The sequence below is a fragment of the Apodemus sylvaticus genome, chromosome 19 (assembly GCF_947179515.1).
Source record: "Apodemus sylvaticus chromosome 19, mApoSyl1.1, whole genome shotgun sequence".
Classification (NCBI taxonomy): Eukaryota; Metazoa; Chordata; class Mammalia; order Rodentia; family Muridae; genus Apodemus; species Apodemus sylvaticus.
Window position 1 is genome coordinate 44618786 of NC_067490.1, and position 12380 is coordinate 44631165.

Sequence of the window (12380 nt, forward strand, 5' to 3'; positions counted from 1 at the left end):
AAAGTAAGACCCTGTCTCAACAACAACAACAGAAAGTAAAACTGGAGGAGAAAAAAGAAGAGAAGGAGGAGGGGGAGGAGGAGGAGGAAGAGGAGGAGGAAAAGGAGGAAGAAGAGGAGGAAGAGGAGAAGGAGGAGGGAGAGGAAGAAGAGAAGGAGCAGAAGAAGGAGGAGGAGGAAGAGGAGGAGGAAGAAGAAGAGGAGGAGGAAGAGAAGGAGCAGAAGGAGGAAGAGGAAGAGGAGGAGGAGGAAGAGGAGAAGGAGGAGGGAGAGGAAGAAGAGAAGGAGCAGAAGAAGGAAGAAGAAGAGGAGGAGGAAGAGGAGGAGAAGGATGAAGAAGAGGAGGAGGAGGATAGTGCCAATTTGGAATTTGTTTATATTCCAGCTGGATAAAAATGAGGACATGACCGCTCCTAGGTTTGGTTGAGGAGAAGATTTTTATTCTAGATTTGAGGAGGAGAACAGCTGGAAGGGTCTGGAAGCGCCCAGAGCAGGCAGAGAAAGCAGCAGACTAGACAGGACCAATAGACTGAACTGGGTCATGAGAGGAGATCAGGTGGGGCAGGGTGAGAGAGGAAGAGAAGAAAGACAGGGCAAAGAGAGGGGAGCAAGAGAGAGAGAGACAAGTAACCGAGAGAGCAAGAGAGAATGTAGCAGAAAAGGCTGGGTTCTATAGGGAAGAAAGACTCTGGGGGAAGGGCAGGGAAGCTTAGTGGTGGGGAGGCTTGGGGATGGGGGAGGGGTGCTGAGAGCAGCCAAGACTGCACAGGGTACCTGAGGTGCTGGGAGAGACTGCTTGATGTGTTGACAGGCACCTCAGTTACCCGTTTGTCCTGAGTTTCTTTGGGAACTAACTGCAGGTTTCCCTCAAATCGGTGGCTAGGACCACCAGTGCTAGGACGCTCCGGTGACTGTTCCGGTTGCCACTGTGTCCCTTCTCACGACCACGCTCCGCTCGGGGTGGCTAGCTCTGGGGCTCTAGATACCTGGGTATCATGCTGCCACCACAGCTTCCTGTTGTCAGTCTGAGCTTTGGCCAGGGCTTGCCTTGCCGCCAGGAGCTCTTGATGAAGTAATGCCACTTCTTGCTCCGCCATTAGCTTGATTCTCAGACACTCCTTTTTACTGTGAACCGATTCCTGCCAGCATTGCAAACACAGGGGGAGAGGAAGTAAGCTCCTTTGCTGTGGTTTTAACCCGAAGCCTTAGCTGAGACCTCACTGGAGGCCCGTCTTCAACACTGCCTATGGAGTGGACCTCTTGATGGTCATCGCTGGTGTGAATCCAGTTATGGATCAGATCAGAATGAATCCAGATTCCAGCTTCTCAAACCACTGCCCATATGTGCTTTGGGTTCAAGGTGTATAAAGCAGATTTTTTCCTCTTACCATTTTGTTACTTCACTTCCCTCAGATTATCAAAGACAAAATCCCAAGCCAGCAGCCTCGAGCCTTTGATAAACACCCGCTTCTGCCTCTTCCCCTGTCTCAGACTCCGTTCTCTCATCTCCTCCGCTCATTGCACCTGTCTGTTTTCTATTTCTCCCAACACTCTAAGGTTGCCTGTTCCCAGGAGGAGGGAAAGATCAATTGCCAATTGCCGGATTCTTTAGAGAGGCTGGGCCTGCCACCTGCCACCTGCCACCTGCCACCAGTGTGGCAGCTACAGAAGCACCACAGGTGTGTGTGTGTGTGTACACATACATGTGCAAGCGCGCACGCACGCATGCACGTGCTCGCCCATGGGGGAGGGGCCTCTCTTCAACGCTTACCTTCTCTGCCCTGCTCAGCTGACCTCTGAGGTGTGCCTGCTGCACAGCCAGCCGCCAGCGGCCCAGGCTCCGCGCTTTGCACAGGAGAGCAGCCAGGGTGTTGCTGCTGTCCTGCTCCAAGGCACACAGCTGCTCCTGCCAAGAAGGCCTACTTTTAGAACAGGCTACTCTCAGTCCCTTTCCTAACACCAGAAACATGCCTTCCAGAAAGACACATCACCATGTGGAGTCCCACCCCAGGACCCCTTTAGAATGTCTAGCCCCTTTGGAATTCTAGACGGGCAGCGGTGGGCTGGGGACGAGGAAGGAAGGCGGCACGGGCTCGCCTACTTTGGCTGGCACTTGGGCTGCGTCCTCTTTCCTTTCTCCCTCAGGCCTGGCAGAGCCCCAGGTTTTCTTTAGCTGTTTCACGTTGGCAATCCCGTCGGCTCTCACTTCCCCGATGAGCTCACACACTTTCTGGATCAAATTAAGCTGATTCTCATCCAGCTTCTCCTGAAAATTGCAGACTCAGGTCAAGGTGTCCAATCAATGGGTTTGAGGGCGTGAAGGACAGGATTGGAGGGCCCTCCACCCAGACAGCTTTCCTCGTGAGGAGTACAAGGCAGGCAGGCACCTTAGAGGCCTTTAGGCAGCAGGGCTTCATCTTTTGTTCACCTACAGGTCCTAGACCATGCCTCGTTTGTCAACACCTGGCACACTGAGCCAGGACATTGGGTAGAGCTACCGGAGGTGACAGAGAAAACCTACTGGCTAAATCAGGTTAGCTGAGAAAGGTGGATTTATGGCTCCCAGGTTGGCACAGAGTCTGAGGAGTCCTTACTGTTGATGAGACACTACAGAGGAATTTCATTAAAGATGGATAAGAGAAGGAAGACAATCGGCTGACTGCCTCTTTAGGCTCCAGTGGGAACCTGGGCATGAGACGTTCTGTCCTGAGTGGCTGTGGCCCTGAGTGGCTGTGGCTAATGATGACACAGAACACTTATGTAAGTGATTACTGCAGACTCAGGGCTGGGAGCTGACTTGTGACTCCTCCCAAACTCGTGTATTCCACTTCAGAAGTCTGGAGACAAAAGATCTTCTCATAGGAGTTGGGTTCTGATCCCAGGGAGACTGTGCCCTGTAAGAGCAGAGAGGGTCATCTTTCTCTTTCTCTCAGCAGGAAGGAGGCTGCTCCTGGCCCACCAGAAAGGGAACAGTCCACCCAGGAGTGCATATGCAGACCCTCATCTCTGACTCTAGGCTTCTAGAACTGTGAGAAAACAAATTGTGCGTGGCTACTCAGTCTGTGGTGGCGGCGGTGGCTGGCTAAGGAGTCCCAGGGCTGAGAAGTGGGTGTCTGAACGCCCTTCCCATATCTGAGCTACTTCCTCAGAGAGGAAGGCAAGAAAACAGTGGCCAGCTAGAAACTAAACGGCAGGACGCCTGGCCAAGTCCACTGGTCATCAGTGGGGACATTGCCATCACCACGGGACGGAGGACTTGGACAGGGATTCCCTCCTTCTGGGGGGTTGGTGGAACTCCTTCAGTTTGGGAGGAGTTAAGAGTCCATTCTATCTTCTTAGGCCTGCACGTTTGCTCTAGAAAGGTTGGCTTTCATAGATACCTCCTATAGCTCTAGGCCCAGTCGGTTTTGAATTTGTTTTTTTTTTTTTTTTAAGATTTGTAAGCATATATATCTTGCAAGTAAGAAGAAATTTCTAATACTCCCTGGAAGGCCAAAGACAGAGCATTGAAGGGGGATCTCCTGTTAAAACAACCCTAGGGTCTGTTTTGGAACTCCCAGGGACGGGAGGGAGGTACAGGATTAAGTAGGGCTGGCTCTAGATGGGTGGGAGGCAAGGTGTTGAGTGGGGTTGGCTCTAGAGAGTATTCAGTGATGCGGAAGTGGACTGGGGAAGAAAGCTGTGCAGTGGGGCATTGTGGGTGTGGACTGAAATCCACAGGGCAGGCTACCCAAGCTCCTGATGGCTCATCCGAGGTATAGGACATCTGTCTCCCTGATGCCCAATCCGTTTGATACAGTGACTAGCTTCCACAATGATGTGACAAGGGAGTCCTATCATCTCTCTTTTGAGGGGCTCCATAGTTGACAGGTTGGTCGCTCCCTAGTTCTAAGTGTGGGGGAAAGGCAGAAAGGCATGTTGAGGGTTAACCAGATCTGGGGAAACTAGTTCGGTTTCCAAACCTGCCCAGCAAGCCTTCTGCAGCTGCCCCCTCCTCTCAAGCATGGCAGCTCAGAGAGGTTTTGCTTACCCACTTGGGTGTCTCACTCAATGGAAATAACAATTGGTGGGAAATTGAAGCAGAAAGCCTCCTCTTTCCAACAGCAGCTAGACGTCGAATAGACAACCCAGTTATTCACAACTGTGTCTGTTGTGAGAGCATGGTGACAACTCAGGCTGGTGACATCTCAGAGGGTAAAGATGCTTGCCACTGTGCCTGATGGCTTAAGTGTGGTCCCAGGACCACGCGGTGGAAGGAAAGAACTGATTTCCACATATGTGCTGTGGCATACACATACTAACAGAACACACACACACACATACACACACACACACACGTAAACAGAACAAAATAAAATAATGGCAACCTGTTGCTGATTCTCTCTGTAGCAAATCTAGCGGGCAGGGGTGGTGGTGTGTGTCTATAATCCCAGCAGGAGGGAGGCTGAGGTGATTGGACTGTTTTGACTTTGAGGTGGGCATGGGCTAGGTAGCAAGTTCCAGGGCAGCCGGGACTACATAACAAGACCATGAATTAACACCCGCCAACCAAATAAACCCTTCCAGCTTAGAATTTTGGGGGGCTCAAGAATCTCTTGGTACCTCAAAGTCCATTCTGTCTTGAGTCCCTTGGAATGCAGCCACGGGCTTTCTAAGTCACAGGCGAGAGACACTTACCTTTATGTGTAAGCAGGTCATAAACAACGCCTGCACTAATTCTCCGTACTCTTCCTGGACCTCTTTTCTAATCTGGACTTTCAGATTCAGATTCTCCTCTTCCAGGTCTGTGAGCTGAGCCCTCAGAGCGGTGATTTCCATGATCATGTCATGACTGAGCTCTGCAATCTACAGGAAATGATGCAGGATATACGGCATAACGTAAGGCTAACAAGGGAGGAATTCCAGGGAGCAGAATAGTCCCGTGAGGGCCAACACAGTCTCCATGGTCAGGCTCATGAAGACAAATAGTCTACTGGGTAGATGTGCACGGCAGAACCTCAGGTTGGTTCAACACTCCTGAGCAGCATCAGACACATCTAACACTCACGTTCCTGCCTAGTGCTGAGGTAAAAGGTGCTCGCCCTTCATAGAGCAGTCTTACTGTGACGGATGAACGAGCGCCAGGGAGCTGGTATTTTAAGCACAGCACATTCGATAAACCCTGCGACCATCTCGGCTTCATCACCACGCTGACCTGCCCTGGACCCCTCAACCAAATGTCGTTTCATTTCCGAAATACATTCTACCTGGCATCTTAACAAAAGAAAGGCGCAATGCCCACAAAATTCTGCCAAATAACAACCCCCCCCCCAAATAATAATAAACTTAAAGACTTTAGGAAAAATTGCCCCTTAGGAAGAACATTTACACAGAGTGAAATTACAGTCCTCAAATGTGCCTGCATGGACCTCGATGGACAAGATTTCTGCAGGCAACACGAGCTTCCAGAGGACTGAGAGTGTGGTAACTGACCCACCTGACCAGCACAGTCTTCAGAAGGAACTTGACTTCTTCGTAGCAAGTCTACCTCCTGAGGAGGAGAAGATAGGCCTCAGTCAGCACACATGCAACCCCTTCCAGTCGTGTCTACATAGCCTCGTTCCAAAACCCTCTGGCCCCAGAACCTGATCTGTCAGTAGCCTAGGCTGCTTGGCACATTGTAAGACTTTGGGCTCTCTTTCTCCCTCCCCCCCTCCCTCTCTCTGTCCCTCTCCTCCCTCCCTCTCCTTCTCCCTCTCCCTCTCTTTCTCCCTTCCTCCTCTCTCCCTCCTCCCCTCCCCCTCTTTCCCTTCCTTGCCCTCCCCCTCTCCCTCTCCCTCTCCCTCTCCCTCTCCCTCTCCCTGTCTCTCCCTCTCCCTCTGTCTCTCCATCTCTTTCCCTCCCTCTCTCTTCCTCTCCCCCTCTCTCTCTCCCTCTCCCTCTCTCTCCCTCTGTCTCTCTCCCTCTCTCCCTCCCTCTCCCTCTCTCTCCCTCTGTCTCTCCCTCTCTTTCTCCCTCCCTCCCCCTTTCCCTTCCCCCCTCTCTCCCCTTTCCCTCCCTTTCCCCCTTCTCCTCCCCTTCTCCCTCCCCCCTCCTCTCTCATGTATTCCAGGCTGGCCTTGAACTCAGTATATGGCTGATGATGACCCTAACCTTCTCATCTTCCTGCCTCTACCTTCTAACTCCTGGGGTTACATGGCTGCACCACTATGAGCAGTTAAACTTTGGGGTTTCCAATAACACATCAAAAGCTAACATGCAAGCCAGGCATGGTGGAACATGCTTGTAATCCCAGCTCTGGGAAGGCAGAGGCAGGCGGATACCTGAGGCTGGCCGGCCAGCTACCTGGCAAGCCCCAAGTTCCAGTGAGAGAACATATCTGATGTCTAAGAAATGACACCCACATGAATGTGTACACACAAATTAACAGCAACAACCTCACAATATAATTTCTAGGCCCCTACAATGATACAGAGCTCAGCTATGGGGGAGTCATCAAGTGTGGGCAAGTCCAGTACTGCCTGATTAATATTTTAATGCTTTATTTAGTTTTTTTTTTGACAAATTCATATTTTTCCCCTTGAGTATAAAATAAAATTATATAGCTCTTCAGATATATTTTGAATCAGCATATACAATATGATCCTCTGGGTACTATGACCTAGTTTTAAGGAGTTCTCACCACTAAAACTGACCCATGATATGAAGATAAACAGACAGACAAATAGAGATACAGAGATAAAGAAATAGAGAGAGATACAGATTTCACCCCAAAGGCTCACCCTGAGAGTTTTCATTGCTATGAAGAGACACCATAACCAAGGCAACTCTTATATTGGGACATTTAATTGGGGCTGGCTGGGGCTGGCTTGCAGGGTCAGAGGTTCAGTCCATTGTCATCATAGTGGGAAGCTTGGCAGCATCCAGGCAGGCACGGTGCTGAAGAAGCTGAGAGTTTGACATCTTGTTCCGAAGGCAAAGACTACATCCTCAGGCAGCTAGGAGGAGGGTCTCGACATCTACCCCCACAGTGAGACACTTCCTCCAACAAGGCCACACTTCCTAAAAGTGCTATTTCCTGGGCTAAGCACATTCAAACCACCACATTTCATTCGCTGGTCCCCATAGTTTTGTTTAAACAGATGAGTCTATGGGAGCCATACCTAACCATAGCATAATGAGAAATACTTTTACTCCAATTTCAGAAGTCCCCATAGTCTACAGCAGTCTCAACAATGCTAAAAGTTCAAAGTTTAAGGTCTCTTCTGAGATCCATCCAATCACTTAACTGCAATCCCCTAAAAATAAATAAATAAATAAATAAAAGCAGATCATATACCTCCACCATCATAGGATATACCTTACCATTCCAAATCATCATGGTGAGGAAATACTGGAACAGAGCAACACAGAAACCAGATGGGAAACTCCAAGCTCAGCATCTCTTTATGTCTGATGCGTCTCCAACTCCTTTCATCTTTATTGACTGCTGTTGGCAAATCTGGCACCCAGCAGCAATGAACTTCCGTTCTCTTGTTCCACTCCCTGTTAGCAGCTTTCCTCAGCAGGTATCCCACAGCTCTGGCATCTGGAACATCTTGGGGTCTCCAAGGCAACTTAAACATCATAGCTTTTTTCCCCAACATCTTGGATCCAGCCATGATCTGGGCTCCTCCAGAGGCCTTGCATCTCTTCTCTAGCTCTGCCCTCGGTAGCACTCTAGGCTCTGGTTGACTCTTCTCCACTGCTGCTGCTGGTGGTGATCATCCCATCGAATCGGCATCTCTAGTACACGGGGGTCTTTCATTGAAACTAGGCTTTATCAATAGCTTCTCACAGGCGCTGGTACCAAGCCTCAACTTCTTTACGTCAACTTCAATCCTAGGTTATCAACTGCAACTGAGGCTACACCTTCACCAGTGGCCTTCCCTGGCCTCTCACTGTTCTAAGCCTCAGCTGCCACCATGACCCCTTTATGCTTTAAAAACCAGTAACACCTGGCTCTTACAGATTACAAAGTCCAGCTGCCAGGAAGAGGTCTGTCTTTGGAACACAGCTTCTTTGTGCTCTCAGAAAACATGTCCCAGAGATTTCGCCTCATCGATAATGGTCTCTTCTTAATCACTGCTAATTTCTTAGCTCCAGCTAACCAGCATCAATTATCACAGTAGTCCCTTCTAGTTTTGACTCTAAAGCCAGAGCCACATGGCCAAAGCTGCCGAATACTGGTGCTTGCTGGAGTTGGAACACAGCCTCCTTGTTCTATTACATTATCACCAGCTTTCTGTTTTCCGACTCCTTCACTACCTAAGCTTAGAACTTGCTCTGTGGATTGACCTTGAATTCTGAGACCTGCCTGGCTCTGTCTCCTGAATGCTGGGATAAAAGGCTTGTACAACCACACCAGGACTTAAGCTTTTCTTCACCTAGAACTTGCTCTGTCTTCACTCAGGACTTGCTCTGTCCCAGGCTGTCCTAGAACTCAGAGATCACTTGCTTTGTCTCCTGGGATTAAAGCTTTGTACCACTAAGCTTGGACCTAAATTTTTCATGGCCAATAGTTCTCAAGATCCATATCAAAAGCCAGTGTCATCCTAAGTCAGGATCTGAATCAAAAGTCGTTATCTTCCAGCCTCAAGATCTTGATCTTGAGGGTGCTCTCCACTTCTGGATTGTAGTTCATGCCAGATTAAAAGTCAAAATGAAGACAATAACCAGGTAATAATGCCTAACATAATATGTAACTATTCCTTATTCAACCACAAATACACAAACAATAAGCTTAGCTGAGTGGGATCTTGCCTGGTAGTCACCACTCCCTTAATCTGTTTATCTCCTGGAATGCAGGATTCAGTTCCATTGCACTTCCGGTGCTTTTTATTAATATCTGAACCATAAATTTTCTATTTTTATTTTTTAGCTTTACTATGCTTGATCAAAACGTACTTCATGAGAGTAAACCAGAGGATGAAGTTCATGCTGGATATGTCTGAGGCTTCCTTTGCCAACGCTCTTATTATGAGTCTCTTCACCTTAGCCTCAGACAGACTTTTCAGATAAGGGCATAAAGCAGCCACATCGTTCACCAAAACATTGTTAGAATGATCTGCAGAGTTCAAATCACCCTCAGCATCAATGTCTTCCACATTCCTACTAGAATGGTTCAATAAGTCCCATGTAACTTTAATGTTTTCTTTCTTTTTTTTTTTTTAAAAGATTTATTTATTTTTATTTATATGAGTACACTGTAGCTGTCTTCAGACACACACTAGAAGAGCACATCGGATCCCATTATAGATGGTTGTGAGCCACCATGTGGTTGCTGGGATTTGAACTCAGAACCCCTGGAAGAGCAGTCAGTGCTCTTAACCGCTAAGCCATCTCTCCAGCCCCCCCTAATGTTTTCAATGCCTATTTTTAATGATGGTTCTTAAACACATTAACCTCCCTTTTAGCCCACCACCCACCAGAGGTAGTAGAAAGGAAAGGTTAGAGGGGTTAGTGGCCCTGTTTGGAGCAAATCCTAATTGTATTTTCAGGAAATCAGCAATTCAGTTTACAGGTCAGCAGCGGGAACTCAATCCACTTGCAAATACTCCACAAATATGCCAGCAACCAAATCTGGTAGAGTGAGGACAGCAACCATAAATCAGTGGTGGTGGCACGACCTGGCAGAGACAGTCGGGCCTATTAGGGCCACCAGGAACTCCGGGAGAAATTCTTGTCTGTGCCTTTCAATGAATTGAAGATGAGTGAAGATTCGTGGTCTGTTGAGTCCTATTCATACTCCCTCCAAACATCACGTGTCCTCCACAGGTCTTGCCTCACCATGGGCCTTGCCCCAGCATGTGAGTCTGATTTAGCAAGATTCCACATGAGTCTGTATCAGCTGGCATCATTCTGCCAATCAGCCTAAGTCTGTGGAAGTGGTAAGAAGCCTCAGCAAGCCACCAGAAGCTTTTTGGTGGTTCTCTCTATGGAGTCACAACAAATGGAGCTCAACTACGCAATGACAGGAGGACCAATACATGTGTATTGTTAGCAAAGAATCCTTCATCTCTCTCTTCTGTGTCAATGTTCCTTCACAAGTCTGCTTTAGCCTTTTACCTGTGTCCACTTCAGGAAAACACTCCTTCATGTGTTTGCCCCAGCAAAACACTGTCCAACACAACTCCAAAGAACACTTAACTTTTCCTTTTAGTCCCACTTAAAGCATTCAATGGCTTTCCAAATCCAAAGTCCCCAAATCCACATTCTTCCAAACAAAAACACGGTCAGGCCTATCACAGCAATACCCTACTCCTGGTACCAACTTGTATCTTAGTTAGGGTTTCCATTGCTATAAAGAGACACCATGACCAAGGCAATTCTTATAAAGGACAACATTTAATTGGGACTAGCTCACAGGTTCTGAGGTTCAGTCCATTATCATTATAATGGGAAGCATAGTAGCATCCAGGTAGGCATGGGGCTGGAGAGGAGATGAGAATTCGGCACCTTGTTCCAAAGGCAACCAGGAGAAGACTGCATCTTCAGGCAGCTAGGATGAGGGTCTCAAAGCCCACGCCTACAGTGACATACTTCCTCCAACAAGGCCACATAGACTCCAACAAGACCACACCTCCTAATAGTGCCACTCCCTGGACCAAGCATATTCACAGCCTACAACCCCCTCATTGGTCACATCTTGTATCGTTTGTAACCCTCTAAGTCCTACATTGCTGCTAGGACTGTCACTTTAGCAACTGAGAGTGCCAAGGCCCAAGAAAAGAAACCCAAGGACAGAAATGTGGAGGGCACCAATGCCCCTCAGGTTTGGCATAAGAACATCTCTCCTCATCCCACTCAGATTTTCTTTGCCTGGTGACTCTGGGGCCTTCATGCCCACAAGTTTTTTTTCTTTGCACTTCTCTGGGCACCTACCTGCTCCTTCTGGCTTAGCTTCTGCCTGGCATGCTGCAGGATATGCTCATAACACATGGAGTAGGTCTCAAAGTTGCTGCGTTCTCTTGCCATCATGTCACAGCCCAAGGAGAGGAGGCAGGCTTGAAGGTGCTCCCTCCGGAAAGTGATCTGAAAAAGGAATGTGTGTCTCCCTGCGGCTCCACCGGGGCCTCTGGCTAGCCGCATCAAGCAAGGGCTTGGGGAACATGTTGCTTTGGCTCATAGACACATTTTCATTTCCCCTCAACACCAAACCCTTGATTGGCGACGCCTCTCTTAGTTCTGCTCTGAACCTTTGCAGAGCCAGGGACAAAAGAAGAAACGTAGGCTGGCCCTGTGTCTCAACCCTTAACGGTTGTAAGCAACAAACTAGTAGAGTGCTAGATTTAGTTCTGCTTTCAAAGAAGATAAACAAGATGGCAGAACTCTGAGTTCTGTGGTGAAGTGAGACAAAGCGAGAGCAGCTCCCCAGGCAGAGTTCACAGTGTGATCCCCACCTTACTGCCCATCTCAATCCCACCTGGCCCTCTCCCTATGCGGCTACCTCTTGGTCTCTGCCACACCAGGGGTATTCACATCACCGGTGAGGTCTATGCTCACACTGTGGAACACAGTCAAGGGTCAAGACACACGTCGATCAGCGGTGTCTCAATCTGTGGATTGGAACCCTTTCAACAGGGGGTCACCTAAGACCATTGATACGCACAGATATTTATATTATGATTCATAACAGTAGCAAAATTATAGTTATGGAGTAGCAACAGAAACAATTTTAAGGTGTGTGTGTGTGGTGGTGGGGTCCCCAATATTAAAGGATTGCATTAGGAACAGTACTCTGTTCTACTAGAACCACTGGCCTAGACGGAAGCCTAGGGTTCTGATTGGACATGGCCCTATGTCCCAGGCTATCGGAGGGCCAAATGGGGCACTTTCTGAAGCATCGGGCATCTTGCTCTGTTCTAAAGCGCATGTGACTCTCTTCCCTCAACACTTCCTGTAGAAGACTGGCACACTCTTTGAAGGGACAGAGGAACGGTCCCCTCACAGCAGCTTAGATTTAGAGAACTGGGAGCCAGTCTGGAAAAGGCAGGACCCGTAAGTCTGCCCTAGCTCTGTCCCACTGCTGTGATAAAACACCAATCCTTGGTTTACACATCTAGGTGACAGTGCAGCATGATGGACTCGGGGCGGGATGCTGAGCGGGAACTCAAAGCAGAACACAGAGAAGAGCAAAGCTTGGTGGCGCGAGCGCTGGCCCCACTCTCTTGAAGCCCCCTGCTCAGTTATCATCTTTATGTAGCCCAGGATCCCCTGCCTAGGGATGGTATTGCCCATAGGTCAAAGTAATGAAGGCAGTCCCTCATTGGAGGGCCTCTTCCCAGGGGACTAGAGCCTGTGTCAAATTGACAACAAAAACCAGCTGGCACTGTGTCTGAGCGAGTACAGGTGTGTCCCCTT

General features: G+C 48.8%; 1 protein-coding gene across 1 annotated transcript in view; it reads right to left on the bottom strand.

Moving 5' to 3' along the window:
* The window catches only part of LOC127669996 (uncharacterized), a 150238-nt gene that overhangs the window by 15565 nt on the left and 122293 nt on the right, over nt 1-12380 (bottom strand). The window contains exons 37-42 of the mRNA XM_052164278.1: nt 10902-11051; nt 5476-5529; nt 4677-4844; nt 2113-2265; nt 1771-1905; nt 986-1138 (exon numbers count right to left, since the gene is read on the bottom strand). Coding sequence (XP_052020238.1) covers nt 986-1138; nt 1771-1905; nt 2113-2265; nt 4677-4844; nt 5476-5529; nt 10902-11051 — 813 coding nt within the window. The remainder of the gene's footprint in view (nt 1-985; nt 1139-1770; nt 1906-2112; nt 2266-4676; nt 4845-5475; nt 5530-10901; nt 11052-12380) is intronic.